Source organism: Pinus tabuliformis, chromosome 4_1 (genome assembly GCF_031772625.1).
Source record: "Pinus tabuliformis cultivar Carrire ecotype Pingquan chromosome 4_1, CPIR1, whole genome shotgun sequence".
Taxonomy (NCBI): Eukaryota; Viridiplantae; Streptophyta; class Pinopsida; order Pinales; family Pinaceae; genus Pinus; species Pinus tabuliformis.
Window position 1 is genome coordinate 218,456,024 of NC_142303.1, and position 23,482 is coordinate 218,479,505.

At 37.8% G+C, this 23,482-nt stretch overlaps 1 protein-coding gene across 2 annotated transcripts in view; it reads left to right on the forward strand.

The window, feature by feature from the left end:
* The first annotated feature begins 1,119 nt into the window (after window positions 1-1,119).
* Window positions 1,120-23,482, forward strand: part of LOC149175019 (dual specificity protein phosphatase PHS1-like) — a 105,818-nt gene continuing 83,455 nt past the window's right edge. The window contains exons 1-3 of one of the 2 annotated variants that reach the window (XM_089419495.1): window positions 1,120-1,446; window positions 1,579-1,668; window positions 4,398-4,561. In XM_089419495.1, the coding sequence (XP_089275621.1) occupies window positions 1,297-1,446; window positions 1,579-1,668; window positions 4,398-4,561 (404 nt within the window). In that variant the 5' untranslated portion in view covers window positions 1,120-1,296. Of the gene's footprint in view, window positions 1,447-1,578; window positions 1,669-4,397; window positions 4,562-23,482 lie in introns of those variants that run through there. The other variant, XM_089419496.1, reaches the window with a different exon arrangement.

A 23,482-nucleotide genomic window follows, 5' to 3' on the forward strand; every position in this document is an offset into this window, starting at 1 on the left:
GGACCATTATGATTAAAATATTAATATTATACTATAGAAATAATATTAAGAATATATCTGTTTTTATACTATCTAATGAATTCAATTATTTAATAATACATATATTTATTATTAAATAGATATATTATTTATTAAGATAATTAATAATAATAAATCAATTAATTTATATTATATAATGACCATTATAATCAAAATATTAATATTATTGTATGTTGTTATTATTCAATTTATTTAAATTTGAATAATAATAAATCATTCAATATAGATTATATATTGACCATTATAGATTAAATTATTAATATTTGAAATAATATTAATTTCCTTATTTACCAATTTTAATTATTTCTAGAAATATTAATTAAAATATTTGAGTAGTTTGACCATGAGGTAAAATTAGCCGTTAGCATTATAGCTGTTAGAGTCTCTGCACGCTCTATTTAATCTAGCTAACCCAGATTGGTTCTTCAACTTGTCCTGACGATGAACCACACTGGTTGGTTCGAAACGCGTCGACAAAAGATTGGTTATGTGATTTTGCCGAAGACTATCTTAACAATGTTATGGATCACAGAAGTCTAAATTCCTTAAATATTATTGTTCAAACATAACTGTTACTTGACATTTTGGTCTTTACATTACTCTCTATTTAAACCTTTGCCAACCACACTTGTTAGTTACATCAACCAAAATTTTTTCTTATATAATTTTTACAAAAGAAACTTTACTTAAAAACTATATATTTAAACTTCACAAACTTCACCTATAGAATACAATATTTTAATTAATACATAACACATTTTCTTTTATTACTGTTTCACTTATTATTATTTTTAATTAATACATAACACTTTTTCTTTTATGACTGTTTCACTTATTATTCAATGAATTACTTTGGGCTCCTTTTATGACTGTTTCACTTATTATTCAATGAATTACTTTGGGCAAATTTGAAGCAGTAAACTATAGTGACAAAATGGATTTAAATAGTAACAATCAATCCAAATGTAATAGAATATTTAACTATATTGGTAAAGTCACAAATTTTATAATTACAATTTTTAATAAACAACATATATATGAGCTGGAAAATGCCACTCCAAAATCTAGTTCAGTCCAATGTCTAACCAAAAGCAGATCGAAATAAAAAATAGAGAGAAACGAAAGTCAAGGGCATGGAGGAGGACGGAGCGGGCACAGAGACCGAAGTGAATTGCAGGAACATCGCCAAGAATTGGTCGAATTCGCCAGCAAACAAGGGCAGGGGCAGAGCAAATAGCCCCCAAATTGGGGGGAAGAATGATGATGACAACGATGAAAGAAAAAGAAAAGCAAAAGCCAAAGCTAAAAGCCCGACGACGGTGCCGTCCTTCTTACTCTAGTACTCTGGCAACTGTGGACCCAGCCGACTCTGTGGACATCACAACTGATATTCTGTCCCATTTCGAGGTAAACCTAATGCTCAAATCCGTCAGATTGGCGGACCCATTCACTTCCTCCCCCTTTTGGTTATATATTGAATTGAAAACGAAAGGCTTAAGCGTTGCTTGTGCCTGAGATTTTAGTGTGTTTTTCTCGCAGGAAAGTGAAGAGGAGAAAGAATTAAAGCTTGTATTGGAAGAAGCATGCCAAGAAGTCGGACTCTCACTGCCCCCAACTGTTTTATCTACTGTAAGTAGATTGACCTAGATCTTCAACTGAAGTTTTAGCAAGGATTAATAAGCTATCGCTCAAAATGGGTTGCTTGGTCTATAAATTATGCTAACAATGTGTTCGCAAATAGCTCTATTTTAGCACTGGATATATTGAGGTTCGAGAGGCATCAGGGTAGAAGCAATACCTTGAGTTGAATAGTTTTGATTTTTTGAGCTACACAAAAATTATAAAACTAAATACTGAACTTTACATATAACTCCATCGGTTTAATTTCTACCAATGCCGCAAGTACTCTGGATCATTTGCCAAATGCCTCAGTCCGGCATTTTGATTAAGTCAACTGGTAGTTGGTCTTGAACAGCTCCCCTGGACTATATGGACCATATATTGGATCTCAAAGCACAATAATTGAATTCCATTCATTGTTGTCCAGATAATTCCTTTAGCTGACAAGTTTGTGGAGGAGTAATGTACTGATTATATAGATGAAATGCGAATGCGATACGCCTTTTAGTAGTCGACCACTAATTATATCAAATTTCACCAAAATGGGTTTCGACTATGAGCATTAAATTAATTTACAGTATTGGTGTTCTACAAATTGATTGTGACTTAAGCTTGACAAGCTTAAGGCTCATGTGTAACTCTGATTTTAGGTACCGAAGTTCTCATCATGGTTCTGTACCGTGGCTCTGAACAATAATATTGTCGATATCACTTATCACATGGGCAGTAATTCTCACCAGCCGTTATTTAGATGACCCATTTCATTTGAGAGTTTTTCCAAGTATTGTGAGAATCGGTCATTTGATCTGTGTCTCTCCCCCATTATCATTTGGCTTTCTATCAATGCTGCTTATTTTTAAGTCAAGTAGTGAATTTCATGAGTAGTGTTGCAAATGGGTCATGTTGAAACATCCCGAGAGAGTACTAAAACCAGCTTTTTGGTCGGTATTTTTCGTAATAACGGTGCAGTTCAGACGTTTAGTTGGTAGCTAAGTCACCTGACACGGGGATTCGGGACATGTAGGATTTGGACACGCTGACCCCAGAACAGGACACGTTAGGATTCGTTCTATATTATATTATTATATATATATATATATTTAAAAATTAAAATAGATATATATATATATATATATATATATATATTTAAAAATTAAAATATATATATATATATATATATATATATATAGATATATGTATATTAAAAATTAGATATTTCTTACACAAATTTTAATTAATGATACAAATTTATTGATTTCAATCATAGATCTTCATCTATAGCTATTAGCATGCATAGTACATACAAAATTCAAACAAATATCAGTGGTACTGGTCACATAAATGATAAATCTATTAAAAATTTAAATCATGATTCATAATTCATAACTGAAAGACAACTTACAACTACAAGGTAGTAAGATAAACACACTGACAACTGTAGTTTTCTCATTAAGTCATCAAATCAAAATGTGTTACATAGGTAGTGTTGGTGCAATGCCAATGATAAATAGAAATGGAAAATATAAAACAACTACAGGTATACAAGCCTCAAGGCATCAATCAGCATCAGAATCAGCATCACTGTCCCCATCATCATGGTCCCCACTGCTCTCCTCTGCATCCTCCTCCTCCCCTGTATCCATAGTCGCCTCTGCATCTGCTGGTATGGAGGTTGACCCCTCTAAGTCATCAAATCTAACAGGCTCTAGCACTGGATCATTGAGATCCATGTTGGCCAATGCCAACTCAACAGTGGTGTCCAGACCCATATCATCAGGAACAGTGTTACTTGGGAGCGGGAGCGACATATTCAGAAGCTCTTGGTTTGGTGCTCTTGATTAAATATGAGTTCCATACCCTAATAAATGACAAAATTCAATGGAAACATTGCAATCCCCCAATCCTAAAATCCTGAAAAACTGATAAGTCTGCTGGATTTTGAATGAAATCTAAAATTCTACTTTCTCCATATGAAATCCAATGAGGCTGGAACCACTCTCAAACATCCCGAGTCATTCCTTAATCTTCATTTTCATCCTTTTACTTTAAGAATTTAACATTACCATGAATAGCATATCAATACTAGGGCCTAGACTTGATCATGAAGCTGCCAAAATGCTCTACTCCTTGCTGCAACAACACAAATCACTTGCCAAATGAAAATATTAATGAGCAAACACGCCCTTTTCATACCCTCGCTGAGCTTACCGAATCCTGGAAACAGGACACGATTCCCAAAATCGCGACACGCTTTTGAAAATCATGACACGACCTCGGATTCGACATGTCGGAAAAGGACACGACGTGTCATATGATTTGGACACGAATCAGGACCGAATCGTGTCGGATTCGCTGGATTCGGGATTCGTAGGGGGTTTAGGACGAATCCGGTTACTTAGGTTGGTAGGCATCCATGGACCCTACCAGTGCCATATTACTTGGGCCGTGCTTGGAATTTCCTCTAACTTAATACACTGCAAGAAGATATCCTCAAAATGCATTAAGTTTAAAGATAACCTGAACTGATATTTTATATTTGTTTTGCTTTGTTTTTTCTTTATTAGTGGTCCTGTATAAAAGTGATTTGATTGACAATGTTTAGGAGTTGCTTGAATCTTGTTTTCTATAATATGCCATGGGAATCTGACCTAAACAAAGCTGATTGATTACATATTGACGGAATTTTCATGACTAAAGGCAGGATTTGATTTAGATCTGCCTGTCTTGCATCCTTGCAGGTTCTGTTTTTATTTGGAAACATATCGGCAGTCCCAGCATTTAGGCTTGCAACGTGGCTAGCTTCTGCCCGTGAATTCAGTAGAAGGTTTGGTCCCTCAGGTTTTCCAACACGAATATTGAAGGCCACAAACATGCTGTTCGACTTGTCACACGATGGTGAAAGGTTTGTTAGCAACTCGTTTATGTTTTTTCATTATGTAATAGATACAAGGACAGTTATTATTCATTTAAATAGGCGGAAGGTTATTTAAAAGTTAAAACTAAGTAGCAGCAATGGTTGGCCGAATCACTCATCTGCTTTGCTAGCTTGGAATCATCTTTTAATGGAACCATCTTTGGTAATCTATTTATTTCCAAACACTCATGTCAATATGTAAATGCACGTGGCCCATGGGGCTTTGAATAGATGGTGGTTTGGTGCATTGTTAAGGCACTCCTTGATGTTATGTTAACTGGTTCAAAACCCCCATGAGCAGTTCCACCTGTCGCCTCCCCAAAAAAATAAATATACAAATGCAACTTTGTTGTTTTACAGTTCTCTAGGCCTTGTAGGCTTAGTCCTTGAATCTTGCATTCCCGGATTGTATGCATCTTAAGTTTTCCAATCATCGTCTCAATGCTTCCCAAATATTGACTTGAGATGGAAGCTGCTGTAATATATATATGAAACTAACTTAGAAGAGCAATTTCTTACTATAGGAAGTTTAATAAATTAATAGTGTTGTGTGGATATTGTAAGAAGAATCAACCACTCAGCAACTCTCAATCCTTTTTGCTGCACTGGCTTTGCTACACTTCACCCTCTCAAATGCTTAAATCCTTATACTTGTTTAGGAGTTCATAGGCTGCAGAAAGGTGTATCTAAGGAAACCATGGACATATCTTAGTTCCAATCCTCCCACTGTTTGTTATCAGGGTAATGCCCTACATAACAGGCGTGGTATTTGGTACAATAGCTTTGGTTTCTGGTACAGCAAAATAGTATGCATCGATAAATTCGAATATGCCCAGATTTATAAAACGCTAACGCTGCCTAGATTAGAGCACCCTTCCTGCATGAGTAAAACTGCGTAGAATACTACATGCATGAGGAGAGGATCAATGCATGAAGCAAGCACTCCACTCTCCTGGGAAACTGTGTCCTATCTATATCTCGAAATCTCCTCTAACCCATGCGCTATTCCCAAGTCTGGAAAAATAAATCTAAAATCAAACAATAGTTCTAATTCTGGGAAAAGCAAACTTCCTAACTTTGAACTGAAACTAACAAAAGCGCACTGCTAAATGAGGACAACTGTTAAATCTAAACAAAGCACTAAGGTTGGTGCATACATACCTCAGCATGCATGTGCATCTACCTTCCATATATAACTGCCCTTCCTCTTAACTACGGCTGTGACCACACAGTCCTCTATTATGCACAGGAAGCGATGACAATGGTTCTGCTGAAGCACCATGCTGCTGAAGGTGAATGCGCTTCACAGAAGTAGAATGTGTAGAAATTTTACAAATTAAGGGCAATTAATGCATTTTCAGAAAATTTACCTCTTTCTAAAGGTTCCACAGATCTTAACCATGTGAATTTACAGCTTTAGGACTGCTATGAAATATGATAAAACAACAGCAACAGCAGAAAATATTTCATCTTTTAACAACCCCAATCAACAAGGCAATAGAAAAGATACCAAATGAATGCCGGCAAGTTTCAGCCCTACAGGGCAATTTGTCATGCATAAACCAGATCTGAAATTCACCTTATAACAACAGTGATAACAGTAGTAAATCTGTCCTATCTTATTCAATATTAATGTTAGATCACTTAACATCTTCAGCCTTAGCTTAGATCAAATCAGCAAGACACAGAAGTGCCTGAAATTATCAAACTATGAAGATGAAGATAACTGAAAATTAAATCTGCAATAAGACAGTTTGTACAGTTGAAAACTTCACATATATTAGTAAAGATGAAGTTCATATACATACTATAGCCTCATGTCAAGGCTAGTACAATCCTCTATCTCTCCAAAACCCTAGTTAGAAAAAACCAAGAAAAATCCTAGGTGGCACCAAGGAGATCCAACAAGCAAGCATCACACTAGTGAGTCCTCCAAGGTAAGACATCTCCTTGTCTCCACTCTTCAAGAAGTACAATCTAGGGTTTAATCACAAAACCCTAGCTCCATTGTCTCAAAGGGATAAAACCCTAACCCTTGCATTGAAGATTCTCCATGAGCTCCAAGAAACCCTAGCACCACCTCCAAGACAGGAAAGAGAGTACAAAGATGAAGATGAAAGGGAGAAAGAGAGAGCAGGATGTTCCTCCTCTAACATCTTCAACAGAAGATGATGAAATGATGATGAGTTATCACATCTTCGTATCCAACATCTTCTTCACAAGAGTAAACTCTAGTATCTCACAAGAATCCTCCAACAAATACATCCTCCCTCGTCTTCATAATAACCCCTAGGGTTTCATCTTGAATTCTCTTGCCTTACTCTATTATATGAGAGATAAGGGAGGCCAACAATAAATGTGGGCCTAAACCCTCAAGTAACTTAATATAAACACAAATAGACTCACGCATGTGAAGCACTAGACCCAAGGGTATATGGGTCAAGCTACAAAGTGATGTTATATGCAAGAAGGCTTGATTGCAAGGGTGCTCCATGATATGTGTACAATGGTCCTCTTACAAACCTCCAAGGACTTGAATGCTCCTCCTAAGCCATGTGATCCGCTTGGTCCCTACTCCCCTTGCATGAACACTATTGCTGCCTAGGTGTCAACAAGTCAATTCTATGCCTCCATGCAAGCTACCCCATGCTGTCTAGGGCATATTCCCCCCCCCTTTGGAATGTCAAATGCTTCTCCTCCAATGTAGTGCGTTTTCCAAGCAAGCAACCTTCTCTAAGTTGCTAACATGTAGAATGCGGCTTGTTGTCGCCTAGGATGCACACCTAGATTAATGTGGGAAAAGTCCCTAATCCCACTAGGTGTGGCCTTAAAGGTAAAACTGTTAAATTATGGTATGTTCTATGCTTAGAGCAGTTTACTTATTTTTCTTCTTATTATCCACAGATTAGCAATCACATATACATTAAGTAAAGTGTAGATAGAACATTAAATGATCAACAGAAAACAAGCCAAGACAAGAGACACAAGATGTGGCAGCTAGCCAGGGACAAACCTCAATGTGGGGAAACCCTTTGATCAAATCTTCTTTTATCTTCAATAGTTCAGCGGAGAGAAATAGTACAAAATCTGAATTCTGTAATTTTATATCAGCAACAGCGAACCCTAGATCAACAAAGTCAAACCTGGCCAAACTAGTTGAAATTGACCTCTAAAATACTTGGTCAATTTCGGGTCAACTTGTCCTTGAAAAATCTGAAGAAACAGCCCCAAAAGTTCAATCAATTTGCAGATTTCTGAAGTCAACTTGTAGCCATAAACTAGGGCAATCAACACCGGTCAAACTAGAGGTCAGATCATCTCGATTTTTGTGCCAAAAATTGTGGCCTGCCTAGGAGAGGCAACCACACTCAATCCACACTTTTGGATGGTCAACGCTGGTCAAAGAGATGACCTGCTGTCCTAGCATCCTTCTTTCTGCGTCTTCCTTGCCCTAGGACATCTTCCTTTCAGCCACACGTGTGTGAGAGAGAGGCTCCTTTTATGTGTAGGAGAGAGAGAGAGAGAAGATGAGTGAATGAATTTTCCTAATGAGGAGAATGCTCCTTGTATTTATATGCAAACGTTGAGGATGAATAAATGTGACTGTTGGGCTTCTGAGCCTACATAAGTTTGCTGGCCGACCTTGACAATTTGTCCATAATCAAAATAAATTGATATCTCCATAAATACTTATCGGAATCGGATGATCTTTAGATCAATCCTACACCTCTCGATGAGAGGAATCTAGGAAAAATATCAGAAGCCATAAATAAGGTGATCCACATGGAGTTTGGCCCTAGTTGCCAATTTTAACAGAAACACTCTGAGAAGGGGCTTTCACCTATTCTCAATTCTCTCTGTTTAAGCTCTCTCCTAGCTAAGCTAAGGGGGGTGGTCCCTAAAGAAGATTCTAAAGGAAAACTTATTAGAAATAACAAGGCCTAGGAGATAATAGGCAAAGCAAATACCATTCAACATAATTTGAATATAAATTAGAGATTAATTTAGCAGGTTTGAAATGTTCATGAGCATACAAGAATCAACAATTTAGATAAATCAATTATGTTCACAAGATATCCTACAAGGAAAATAATGATTACACCAGTACCTTGCTAGAAACAATATGCTCATAAGTATAACTTGCTAGAAACAATTTTCGTTAAGAAATCAAGTACAAGGATATTAAATGGAAACTTGCAAGTAAGTGATTAGCTCACAAACCCAATTGCACAATAAGTTAATAACCAATTGAATGCAAGATGAGAAAATGTTATTAGTGGGCGTGCGTGATCAAGTGCTCTTGGTAGATTTTATTATAAATTTATATGCCTAAATTAAGGTGAGACTTCTCGTCAACTCCTTCAACTTGGTAAGGACTAGCGGGTAGTTGCATGAAGGACTAAGTGAGAGGGCTAAGGCCTCATTAATGATACCCTCTTAGGACATCAATGCAACCTGTGTGCCTTCATTCCTACAAGGGTCTTGACCACAAGAGAACCGCAGGGTCACACGTTTTAACCTTTGATCCAAACTCAAATTTAAGAAGTTGAATGACAGTTAGGGAAGGTTATCCTAAATTTCTATTAACCAAGCTTATGCTTGGAGGTAAATTTTAGAGAATGCAATATGCAAATAAGATCTAAGATGCAATTAGTTAATAATTTAAAACAGATGCCCGAAGTGAGATACAATTAAAATGAAAAGCTTCAAAAGTGAAAGATCTTAAGATTTATCAATAGCAAATACCATTCCACTTATATGATCAAATAGGCAATAAATACTTTGAGCACAAGTTATGGAATCAATGTGCAATTAGCTTATGTCAATTACGCAATGATGCAAAACGAACTAGACCAAGAAGCATATGGCAATAAGATCAAGAAAATAAAGCTACTTCAATGGATATGCCAATTAGATCTAATAGTCAATGAAATTATTCAATGAGCACAAGAGAACTAGATCAAGACAAGTAATTCAAGCTTCTTGCAAAATAAGATTAGATCTAGATCTAGAGATGTCAATGCAAAATGAACTAGTCAGTTAATAGATCTAATGACTAAGCTATCAAAAGAAAAGGAAACAAGTTAGAAACTAGGAATCCAAGAGGCTCTCCTACCAAATGAGGAGAGAGGGACATCAAGGGTGTTAAAATTGGCAACTAGGGCCAAAATCCACTTTGGGAAGTTCATTATATGAAGATAATTATTGCATTAAATTCCTCTTTTCAAGAGTACCAAAATTGACCTAAAGATCACTAAATTTGGACAAGGAGAAATATGTTTTTGAAATGAAACCCACATATGTGCAAATTACCAAGGTTGACTTGGGGTTATTTAGACATGTGACTCCCCTCTCCATCTTATATAAATAAAGGTGTCCTCCATCCTCCAAAGACACATTCAAGTACTTTGTTGCATAGAAAATTTTATGTATGAGGCAACCGAGTTATTGGAGGAGGTCAAAGGGCAGTTTGTTTTGGGTTTTTCTTCTCCAACAGGGTCGAGATACTTCAGATCAACAATCGCAGGCTTTGAGGAAATTCTATGAAGTTTGTGTGGGTAATTCTGTCCTTATAGGTTAGTTGGTGGACGATTTGAGGAAGATATTATCCCCTTGATTGATCACACTTCAGTGCTATACCTTTAGGAAGGGTCGTAGGTTTGCCCTATCATAGTCAAGGGAGCCGATAGGCTTAACATGAGTTCAGTCTAGCCTTAAGGCCCAGCGAAGGCCTGCATTGAGCATACCAGAGAAAGTTGTAGCTAAAAGGAGGGTTTTTGGATTAATTTAATGCAACAACAGTGCACTGTAAGCAACCCTAACCAAACCTTAATTGACTATTGTTGACAGAATGTTGGTATTGCAGTTCTGGGTTAGCCACTTGTTCAAGGGCAGTGATATGATCTCCAAATTGGCAAGCTATATTATTGTACTCTCTCTCTGCTGAACATTCGATATTAATAATAAGATGACTTGATAAAGGGTTTTTTCTCGTCTTGGGATTTTTCCTTGGCTTGTGCCAGACCCGTGTTCTCTTGTCTTGGCTTGTCTTTTGCATCTATCATTTATGTTCTTTCTTCAGTTACACTCAATGTGATAATGTTTTATGTGTTTGCTAATGGAAATGGAATGAATTGAAAATTGGGCTAATATGGATCTCTGAAGTAACTGTCCTAAGCAAAGAACATGTTAACCTAAAATTAAAAAAGGGGAAAAACCCCAAGCTCCCTTAAGAAAAAATTTTCCTTTATTATATTACAAATTTGAAACCCTCTTTGAGAGAAGAGAGGGATTTGATCTTAGAGGAGGGTTTGCAAGAAAAATTGGCTTCAATGTCTTGGATACCCCTTCCTCAAAGAGTTAAAATTTTATGATTAAATTACAATGGAATTTCTCCAAGAAAATTTTGCTTGAAATGTTAGACGTCCAAGGAGGAATTTCGTACAAGAAGCAAGGAGAAGCTTTTCCTTTGCTTGTGGCTTAGAGAGATAGGCCTCTAAATGTAAACGACTTCCACAAAAAAATTCGATCTTGCTCTAGAAATGAAGATGGCCTCCAAAAAAAATTGATCTTGCCTTTTCCCAAGGCTTAGATGATGGATCTCTTAAAAAAAAAATCGAACTTGAATAAAACCCTTAAAGCCCTAGTCGTTTGTTGAAAATAATGTAACTAGGTTCGGTCTTCATAATATCAAATATTGTAATGATGTAATTTTGTATCAAGAAATTTTTATATTTTTTGCTTGAGACATGGGTTTCATGCTCAAGAAGTTTCTTGGTCTAGTTGTGGCTCCAATTGAGAGCCTTAGATGAGTCATGTAAAATGAAGACAGTCATGTACTTGTAAATGTAATTGATGTAAATAAAAAATCCTTCTAGATCATCAATGAAATACTCCAACATGTACCCACGGATTTGATGCAAAGAAACTGCTTGAAATAATTTTGGAAGCCTCTTATTATGTCGGCCTAATCAAGGGATCACGTCAGCCTAATCAAAGGATCACGTCGGCCTAGAGATGAGGAGGCAAGCCTATTTAAAGGCAACGTTGATACCTCCTCACAGCACATTCATTCTCATTTGTTCATAAAAGAAAAGCGAAATGAAAGGGTCAAAGAGAAAGGTAGCCATAGTCAATGAGGAAGTCTGTTCCCTCATCCGAGTTCATCATCAAGCCTGTTCTCTCATGCGACATTCTGATCTGGTCTAGGGTATCACGTTATATGAGTATATCGTTGGGTTAGAGGTCCGATCTAGCCGTAGTTTGAAGGAGGAAGCCATTGCCGAAGAGATCGAAGTCATTGGAGGGCTAGAAGAGCCCTAACTCCTAGTACGTGTGCCTACGTTTTGAAGTGGAAGGTTCTGTTCTTGCTGCTCTAGAACAATCACTCTTTTGGCATCATGAGATCTCAGATCAAGCTCAATTCAAAAGGCTATGATATGTACGATGGGTCTACAAGAAGTGCGAAGATAAGAGGAGGCTAGATGAGCCTATCCGAGACCATATTTGCTGACTGTCATACCCTTGTTGCAGACCTGCTATACTGTCCAAAATTGTAGAAAGAAACAAAGGGTTGTACATGTTTGGAGGTATTTTCATTTGATGTTGAAGGCATTTTTGAGTCAAAGTTTGGGTCTTGGAATTCCTTAATAAAGATTCTATAAGAAAGAGTTCAAAGGGTTTTTCCTCTCACGTTTTTGGAGAGGTTTTTGCCCTAGCTTGGTGCCAATATCTTGTGTACTTGTGCATTTTTGATCTTCTTGTTTTGATAGCTGTTTGATGAAGATAACACATGTTAACAATAAGAAGGAGAATCTAAGGAAATAATATCACAAGCAGTTATCATAGTTAAGAGAAAGTGAATATTTGAGTTGCCCTTCATTTCTCAACATCGTCTAGGATCTGCGCAAGAGAGAGGAGAAGGTTTGATCAACGAACAAGTGCTAGCTTCAAAAATTAATTGTTTTGTTGATCCCCAAGCTTCGACCTGCAATAAAAAAATTATGAAAATTCTTTAAGCCAAACCCTTGCTCCTTTCGTCAGGTCTGCAAAAAATAGAGAGGGGATCCAAGAAATATATACAAGATCTATACAAGAGAAGACACACACACACACACACATATATATATATATATACAAAATTTACAGATCTACTAGCCCAAATAGTGTGAGTATAACTCCGCTCTTGGGTAGCAAAGTATAAGTTCTAAAATAGCTAAATCTAGTAGATAAAGTGCATAAATAGATAGATTTGAAAAATAAATGATTAGATTTGCAAGCTATGGCCAAAAAACTCCCTTTAAAAATGATCTTATGATAAGCCTTTGAGGGAGATCTATGTGGCTTATTCCACTCATATGCCTTGAGAGTTGGTTGGTTCAACTTAAAACTTTCCCAAACGCCAACAAAGCATGCATGAATCTAGAATTTGCGTCCAAGTCCAACAAAGCACATTAGCAACATCCATTCAAATATAAATCTAGAAATCATCATAAAATCAAACACTGAAACTGAAACGAAAGCTATTCTAATAACATGAAATATAAACCTAACCTACGAACATGAAATAGAAATGTTGAAATGAAATCTAATCTATGAGAGGAGGGTTAGAGATACAATACAGAGGATGCCCTATGGCATTAGATGTCTTCAATGAAGTCCATTTTGAGAATCTGCCGACCCACAGACAGATCCATGGGTTCTTTCTTTGATGTGCCCTATCTAGTTTTCGTCATCTTGGGAGACTAACTCATCCCAATGCTATGTTCTATATGGCCATTAGATGTATCAAGCCTTGTTTGTTTTCTTTTCTGATTTTTAACCCGTTGAGGCTTGACCCTGTTTATGATGATGTATCTTTTATATCCTTTTTCTTTTTCCTCGAAGTACCAATTATGTCCAAAGTTGGTGGCTTATTTTTAACCTCTTTTTTCCTTTTTAATTTTCTTCCTGGTAGGCTGTGATGCTGATGATGATGTGACCAATGTAGACCTCTTTGCCACGTCTTCAGAATGAGCTGATGCAAAATTTGAAGTGTTGAAGTATGCTATAGGATGACCTACTTTTGCAATTCAGAATCTGTTTAGTCAAGGGTAATGGAAAATTCGTCAATACCGCATCACTTTCTGATGTATATGACCTACTTGTAATTTCATTGTAGGGTTTTCTTGGATCTTCAACATGATATCTTCGTTCTAACTTGTGACCAAGCCAGACAAATGTATTATCTAGCATGGGGATGGTGGCATATGATAGATCCATCTGAATTTTGTCACCCAAATTTTGTTCTCCACTTTCTCGAAAAGAGCATTCCCCATGCATCACGCACATCTATCACAACTATATCCATAGTGATTATTTTATCAAGGTATGTTGCTATGAAAACTTGTAAATCTTTGATTAACCCACATACTTCAATTATTTTTGAATCCATGGAACATATGTTGTGATAGGGCCTAGATATCCTTAAGTTCAATTGCTCCATGACTTTCTTGGTCATGACACTAGCGGATGCACCTAAATCTAGCATGCAATTATGCAAAAGGCGATCATTCACCATCAAGGTAATAAAGAACGGTTGATGATCTTCATTCCCCAAATAATAGTTCATATTTTTTAATATAATTTCTTCAGCTTCCGGTTCATTATAAGGCATTTCTTCCCTTTGAGTAACTTCAATGACACTTAGCAATTTTGATCTCTGAGATGGAATCTTTAATAACTTAGATACTGGGATAGAAACCTTTACATTATTCATCCAATCGTCCACGTCAAAATTCAATGTTGAAGTAGGAGGAGAAAAATTTCTAGGATTATTTTGATTTTGATTATTTCTCCTTTGATAAGTCATTCCTTTAAGCTTTGCCATGGCAAAGATCTGCCCAGATGTAGGCTTTTCCCCAAAAAGTTTAGTGACATTATCAAAATTTGCAATAATATTATCAACCTCACAAGCATTAGGCCATGATCGATCTCTTGATCTCCTTCAATAGTCCTAACTTGATTTTCCATAGAGAACATATTGATTTGACCACTCGTCCCCACATGTTCACCTCTTGTCATGCCACTTTCCATGATTCTCTTTACAATGAGACATGTAGATTCTTCATGAAACTCGTTACATGGCCTACAATATGGGGGAACTTGATCTACCATGTTGGTGGATTCCAATGGGTTGGGAGGCCTATGATGTTGTGGAGGCCCTTTATTCTTGTGCCATCTATCATTTGGTCGAGGTTGGAACTTCTGTACTTGTGATCTTTCCATTTCCACCAATCTATTCTGCATGGCACTTATTTCCTTGGCATGGTTTGCTATTAATTTCGCTTGGTTGAGCTCCATATTCTTAATCATTTGCGTCAACTCCTTAATGGGATCACTTTCAACTTCTTTAACTTCTTTTCCCTTTGACTCATTCTTATGATGACCCCTAGTAAATCCCGAAATCTCAGACTTCCCAGATGCTTTTCTACATTTTTCCAATTCTTCAGCTAAAGTCCGAGCAACCTTTAAATTATTAGGCTTAGCGCGTATTAGCTCATAAGAAGTATTAGTGTTGAAATTCTAATGTTCTATGTTGTAACAATCACTTATTACAAAACTTTTTTTTATGCCATAATATTAGGTAAGCAGTTGTAGATAGCATAGTTTTAAAACTCGGATGCAGACTCGGAACCGATCGAGGGTCAACTTTGACTTGGACTCCAACTTGGTATCGACTCAGACTAGTTGATTCCTATGACTCGGTCTTTGTAAAAAGTACATTAAATATTTAATTTTAATGAAAAATTATATTTTTAAAGATTTTCATTCATGTTTCCGAACCCAAAGATTTGAATAATAGAGAGAAGACAACACTTGATCAAAGCATACTCATGAATATATCTATTATATTAAAATGACACCAAGTGCACTGTCCAATGCATGTAATATATAGAGATCATAACAAAAACACATAACCAACGCTGCTCCAAAGATCAACCAAGGACCTCCTCAATGCTGCTCCAAAAACCAACTCCAACTGCTCACAAACTCCTCACAAATGCTCACATAAATGCAATGAGATAGTTGTGAGGAAATATGAGGGGGTTGGGTCACCTTTATAGGCGTGGGAGAAGGGTAGAGGGGCTAGGAAATAGTTTAAACAAAAAAAAGTGATTTCAATTCCCCCAACTCGCCTTTTTTCTTGTTGCCAAGACCGACCAATTTAATTTGGGCTTGGTCGGTTCGACTGGTCCATTACTGAACTCGCTGAATCGGTGACCAACTCGGCCGGTTCGGTAATGGACCGACTGCCCAATTGGATAATTGACCTAGTCAGTCCAGGCAGGGGTATGGCTCGGTCAACTAAGCCGATTCCAAGTTAGACCGACCTAGTTTTAAAACTATGGTAGATAGAACATAAATCAAATGTACAATAGAAGACAACCAAGAACAAAATGAGACAGAGAATTTAGGTCCAATGACGAGGGCAAAACCCACAAGGGGAAAACCCAACTAGATTCTTTTTCTATTAGAAATCAATTGTTCAACAGAGATACAAAGTACAATGAGAGATCAAGAGAATGAGTGAGTTCACCCAAATCTGAACAAGCTATAGCATGAAGATCACTGGTAGCAGTATTAGATGCACACACTGAATCAACCTTTCCTTCGATTGACTCAACACTAAAACACTGAATCAACCTTGGCTCACCAAGTTCTGCGCTTACTCTTCAAGTCTCCCTCTCACAATCTTATTCAACTCTCTTTCAAGTTCAAGTTCTTCTTTCACAATGCACAAGTAGTGAGGGAAGAAAGAATGAGGCACATATATATAGGGGAACAACGAATCCATGCCATAAAGGAGGAGTAACTCGCATGCCAAGGGGAGTGTAACTCATGCCCCTTTAGGAAATGCAACTCATGCCATTAAGGAGGTAGGCATGCCTTTATAGCAGTGTTGTGAAAATCGCGATAAAATGAAAAAATCGCGATAATTAAACGAAAAAATTGCCGGATTTTTTTTTTGCCGATTTTTATTGAAAAAATCACGATAAAAACGAAAAAATCGCGATAAAAACTTAAAAAATCGCCGGGGGTCGCGACAGCATAGTTTTATAACGTTTTTTTGGGTTTTTTCATGCAATTTTTTTTGAAAGAAACAAATAATTTTTGAGTGGGGCAACTTAATGATCAAGTCTAGGCCCTAGTATGGATATGCTATTCATGGTAATGTTAAATTCTTAAAGTAAAAGTGACATTCTCCTTAATCTTCATTTTCATCCTTTTACTTAAATTTTTAACATTACCATGAAATGACTCAGGATGTTTGAGAGTGGTTCCAGCTTCATTGGATTTCATATGGAGAAAGTAGAATTTTAGATTTCATTTAAAATCCAGCAGACTTATCAGTTTTTCAGGATTTCAGGATTGGGATATTGTAATGTTTCCAGGTGACACCACCTGCCCGGGCTACCCCTACCACCAGTAGAGGATGTGGTCTACCTCCTATAGCTCCTACTTCTAGTTCTTCAGCTTCTAGAGCACATCAGACTCCACTGCCATCTCCACCAGCACAGGCACCAACATCTACATCTAGAGGGAAAGGGAAAGCTGTGGCATTTTCTCGCAAGAGGGGTAGAGGAAATCAATAGGATTAGACTTTCATTTTATTGTATATGACATTATGACATGATGAGATACATTATCATATTTTTTGTTGATATTTTGAGGCTGAGTTGAGACTCAGGAGTCAGGACTTACTATTCAGGACATGATTCAATGTTATGTGTGATTTTAGCGCTAGAAATGATATTAAACATCTTATATATTAGTTTTTTTTATCATATTTATGTGTCAATGTATTTATTTTATGTTGTAGATGATTTAGATATTAAAAAAATTGAAAAAAATGAAAAAAAAAATGAATATTTTTGTACCAAACGATTTTTTCCCGATTTTTTCCGATAATTCCAATTTATTTTTCCGATTTTTTCCCGGCGCCGATTTAATCCCGATAACAATTAATGCAACATTGCTTTATAGCTTATGCTTTTAAGAGAGTGTGTAACATATGCATTAAAAAGTGTGTAAGAGGAATCTTTTATGACATGATTTTGTTGAGTGTAAGAGAGTGTAAGAGGAATATGCCATGCCAATAATGAGAGTGTAAGAGAACATTATTGAGAGCCATCTTGAAATTCCTTTTAATAATAATAATATCATAAAGAGGAGAATAATAATGTTGATTGTAAAACATTAAGTCGAGATTGAACTGTTAGGATTGATTAATAATAAGAAGTGATTTTTCATCAACAATGCTTGATTACCAATTGATGCAAGGTGATTTATTATCTTGAGACTTTCTAATTTTAGACTTTGTATTTTTATAAATTCTATTTTTAGACTTTCTATTTAGAGAAATTCATCCATGAGCTGCCAAATTTTCAACACTCCCTCTTAGCTAGGGAGGAATTTCTTTTGGTAACAAAATATCTCTGCTTTCTCTACTCATCTCTGCTCTGTATCATCCGGAACAATGATGGCTCACTCTAATGAAGAATAATCATCATAAGGGAGCTCCGACTACCACCCTATATCCACGGACAATAGGGGAGATTAATCTACCACCATAAATATATGTCCGATCGACAATAGGCAGGATACCACTTCCCATGAGAGGTAAGGATCACACTATATCCTATTTTCTATTGATCTTCCCACCTTTATCCTCAAGACTCTGTTAGAAAATAAAAAGGCAAAAAGTAAAAGAATGTTGAATGAATTAATTTCGAATGAGCAAACAGCTCAATCATAATACAGAGATATTTACAATAATAGAAACATCAGGTTTCTATGTAGAATATAGAAACACTCAGTTTCATCAAAGAAACTGCTAAAAGAATATAAATAGCAACAGCTAAAAGGAATGAGCATTAAATGCTAAATAGGAATATTCTAATATATTCTAATACCCTCCCTTAATGCTCAATCTATTTACAACACCAATAGACCCTCTGAATTTTACAAATTTATCAGGACCAAGAGGCTTGGTGAAGATGTCGGCGGGCTGCTCTGTTGTGGGAACATATTGCAACTGAACTGAGCCGTCTTCAACAAGCTGGCGAATGTAGTGACAATGAGTTTCCACATGCTTTGTTCGTTCATGAAAGACAGGATTCTTGGCAAGTTTAAGCACTCCCTGATTATCACAAAACAAAGAAGTAGGCCCTGTCTGAGAAACATGCATATCTGCCAGCATACGTCGAAGCCAAACTGCCTCACAGGATGCCTTAACTGCTCCCCGATACTCGGCTTCTGTTGAGGAGAGAGCCACTGCCTGTTGCTTCTTACTAGTCCAAGTAACAGCACCGGATCCTAGATTAAACACATACCCAGCTGTAGATTTACGGTCATCAACCGAACCGGCCCAGTCAGAATCAGTGTAACCACTGAGAATAGGATTGGAACTTCGAGTGTATAGGAGGCCATAATCAGAAGTGCCACGCACATATCGTAGCACACGCTTTGCTGCTTGCCAATGATCAGCTTTAGGAGCGGACATGAAGCGAGAAATGTAGCTTACTGCAAAACTGATGTCAGGTCTGGTAGCAGTAAGATAGATGAGACTGCCCACTAATTGCCTGAATAAAGTTTCATCCACAAGGGGAGAGGATGACTGAGCTGAAAGTTTGAGCCCTGGTTCCATAGGAGTCGTGGCCGGTTTGCAATTCTGCATTCTGAATCTGTCCACAAGATTTTTGACATACTTGGACTGAGAGAGAAAGATCTGATTTTCAGTCTGCCAAACTTCAACCCCCAGACAATAATGAAGAAGCCCCAAGTCTGTTATCTCAAAAGTTCTGCATAAATCTTGTTTGATCCCATGGATCAAATGTGCAGAGCTGCCAGTAATGATAAGATCATCCACATAGACAACCACAAACAAGATATCATCACCAGTATGCTTGATGTACAGGTTTGCATCAGAAGGGCTCCGCTGAAAACCCTGATCTGTCAGGTACTGATCAATTTTCATGTACCAAGCCCGAGGAGCTTGTTTCAATCCATAGATTGCTTTAGCTAACCGACACACTTTCTGTTCTTGACCAGCAACCTTGAATCCTGGAGGCTGCGTCATGTAGACTTCTTCTTGGAGATCACCATTTAGGAAAGCACTTTTTACATCCATCTGATGAACTTTCCAATTGAACTGAGCTGCTAGGGCAAGAACAAGCCTTATGGTACTCATCTTGGCTGTAGGAGCAAAAGTCTCCTCATAGTCGATGCCTTCCTTCTGTGAAAATCCTCGAGCCACAAGCCGAGCTTTATACTTGTCTATGGTTCCATCAGCTTTGTATTTCACTTTATACACCCATTTGCAGCCTATGGGCATTTTGTTTGCAGGAAGATCAGAAAGTGTCCATGTGTGATTCTTCTGAAGACTCTGGAATTCGGCTTCCATAGCCTGTTCCCACTCAGATGTACCCTTAGCCTCTGAATAAGTTTGAGGCTCAAAAGTACTGTGCAGGTTAGCCATAAGAGCAAAATTGACTGTAGACTGTTGTCTGCTCTTATGTCTAGAAGTTCTGCCTTCAAGGAGCTCATCATCCCGGAGATCACCAATGGTTTTAGCCCACCATTTTGGTCGAAGAGTAGAAGAAGTAATAGCAGAAGTAGATGAACCAATATCAGGAGGAGGTGGAGGAGACTCAAGAGCAATAGGGGCCTCAAGAGGAGGGTTATTTTCTGGAGGAAGCTCAGATAGAGTATGATCAAATACTGATGCTACATCATCCCTCCCATCAGGTGGACCGACCGGAAGAAGAACACTGTGAGGCTGATCCTCAGAACACTGCTTAGAAGAAGAAGACTGAAAAAATCCTCTGTCTTCATCAAATACTACATCCCGACTGAAGCTAAGACGACCAGTGGCTATATCTATCAGCCTATAGGCCTTGTGATGATCACTGTACCCTGTCATCATGAGTTTCTGGCTTTTGGAATCCAACTTAGATCGCTTAGCAGCTGGAATCCAAACATATGCAACTGAGCCAAATACTTTGAGGTGATTGATCTTAGGCTTTCGGCCAGACCAAACCTCTTCAGGAGTCTTCCCTGTAATAGCCTGAGTGGGTGATCTGTTAAGAAGATAAACAGCAGTAAATACTGCTTCAGCCCAGAATTTGTTGGGAACACTCCTGTGTTGTAGCATGGAACGAGCCATTTCAACAACCATGCGATTGCGACGCTCGACAACACTGTTTTGCTGAGGAGTGTAAGGAGTGGTTAATTGACGTTTGATGCCATGGATATCACAGAAGTTGGCAAACGCTGAAGAACAAAATTCCCCCCCATTGTCTGTCCTAAGGGTCATTATGTTACAACCAGATTCTTTCTCCACTAAAGTTTTAAACTTCTGAAAGGTACTAAGAACATCAGATTTATTTTTTAAAAAATATACCCACATCTTTCTACTGAAATCATCTACAATAAGTAAAAAATATTTGCAAGCAGTGATAGAAGCTGTATTCATAGGTCCGCAAATATCAGCATGAAGTAACTGAAGTACCTTAGATGCGCGCCAAGATTCTTCATTTTTGAATGAAGACCGATGTTACTTTCCCGCTTGACAGGCGTTGCATACCCCCAACTGCTGAGTCTGAATATCAGGTAATCCAGACACAAGTCCCTCCCTAGAGAGCTGAGAGAGATACTGCATATTGAGATGCCCATATCGCTGATGCCATAGAGTGCTGATAGGAGAAATACGTGCTGCTAGAGCCACTTCTGGAGAGTCACCGGTGTCAAGTAGCCTGTATAAACCATGATCTTCTAGGCCAACATCAACTGTTAAACTAGACTCCCTGTCAATAATGGAGCACTTGTGGGTACTGAACACTACATCAAGTTGAGGAGAATTCCTCATAATCTGGCTGACAAATAGCAGATTAATTTCCATACCAGGAACATAGTATACATTCAGAAATATAAGTGTGCGCCCACCAGACTGAATTTGAACTGTACCTCTGCCAGCTACTGTGTACTTTTCACCTCCGCCAAATACCACGGAATCACTGAAAGATGAGAAGTCAATAAACCAGTCACGCCTGTGAGAAAAATGACGTGATGCGCCAGAATCAATGTACCATGCAGAGGAAGGAACATGATCTGAAGACCTTTTAGCCATAAAGGCGTAAAAGGCAGACTCTGTCTGCTCGGAATGCTCTGCAACATTTGCTGTCTGATGTGGCCCTCCCTGTTTCCTCTGTTCAGAAGCAATCCTCTGTCGGCAATCTTTCTTCATGTGACCGAACCTGTGACAGTAATTACATTGCACACTTTTCTTCCGAGCAGGATCAAAAGGATGAGAGGAGCCTTTCTGCTGAAAGGACTGAGAGGATTGATATTTTGCAGAAAATGCATTTTCCGAGGACACTGATGAAGCACTACTACCAAACTGCTGTTTCCACCGATCCTGCTGCAGAAGTTTGGTACATAACTCTGGAAACTTCAGATCAACATTTGTGGTGGTAATGTTGAGCGTTTCAATGAAGTGTTCATAAGATTTCGGTAGACTTTTCAAAGTAATGACTACCATATCTTCCTCCTCCATGGTCCGACCAATGGCTTCGAGCTGATCTCGAATGTCTTTAATTTTGTTGAGATGTTCCTGTAAAGACATATGTTCGTCCATCATGATGGAGAACAACTTATTTTTGAGAAAAAAAGCTCTGCTTTTATCAGATGTCTCATGCAGTTCTTTCAACTGTTGCCAGATTTCAGCAGCTGTCTTGCCAGAAGGGATCTGTGGTAACTGATCATCAGCGACAGAGAGCTTGAGAAGCATAACAGCCTCTCGATTTCGATCATCAAATTTATCTTGATCGGTCCCCGCTGTACCGGGACGAAGCTCTTTGCCCAAAATGAGTTGATCAAGACGCCTGTACTAAAAAATGGTCAACATTCTTTGTTTCCAACTGTTATAGTTGCTGCCATTAAAGCGTTGATTTCCTTCTAACATCAGATTGGTAAGTGTGGCCATTTTCCCAAAGAAAATACAGAAGTCTGACACACAAGAACAATGTAGCTGCCTGTTTATCCTGATGTAAATTAAAGAACAGAGTTTGTCCTGCTAAAATTTTTTTTTTTTTTTTTTACCCAGCAAAAATATCTCTTCAGCCTAAAACAATAGTAATACTGCTAGCACAGAATACAGTTCTGAGAATACAGTTTCCCACAAGAGAATGCAGGTCTACCACAAGTGTATACTGATGCAATAAACAGATGTCACAGGTCTGAGTTTGTAATGAACGCTGTCAGGATCACAAGAAAAAAAAAATTCCGCTGATTGGTAGCACACTGCCGGCAACCAGAACCACAAATACAGCAAATACAAATATTGAAAAATGGACCCACATGTGCTGTCTCAGCTTCACGTTTCTGATGATTGGTAACACACTGCCGGCAAACACCACGGATATATACGTCTCAGGTATCAAATTGGTCCACAAAACAAATACGAAGATCTAAACAATGGCCCACGTGAGCTATCCAAGCTTCACGTTACGTCACGTCTCAGCTACAGGTCACGTCTCAGCTACAGGTGTATATGCTTGAAATATACAGGTGTATACGCTTGAAATTGGACCACGTGAGCTATCAAAGCTTCACGTCACGTCTCAGCTACGTTTATATACGTGTATATATAAATAAAAGCCACAGGTGAATACGCTTTATATATATACCCGTTTTGAAATATATCCACGAGTTTGATAACACGCGTATGACTGAGATATATCGGCGTTTGAAATATACCAGAAGTATAACGCGTGAAATACAATGAACCACGGGTTTCAGATATAGATCCACGGTTTTGAAATATATATCCACGGGTTTCCACGGGTTTCAAATGAATATCACGGGTTT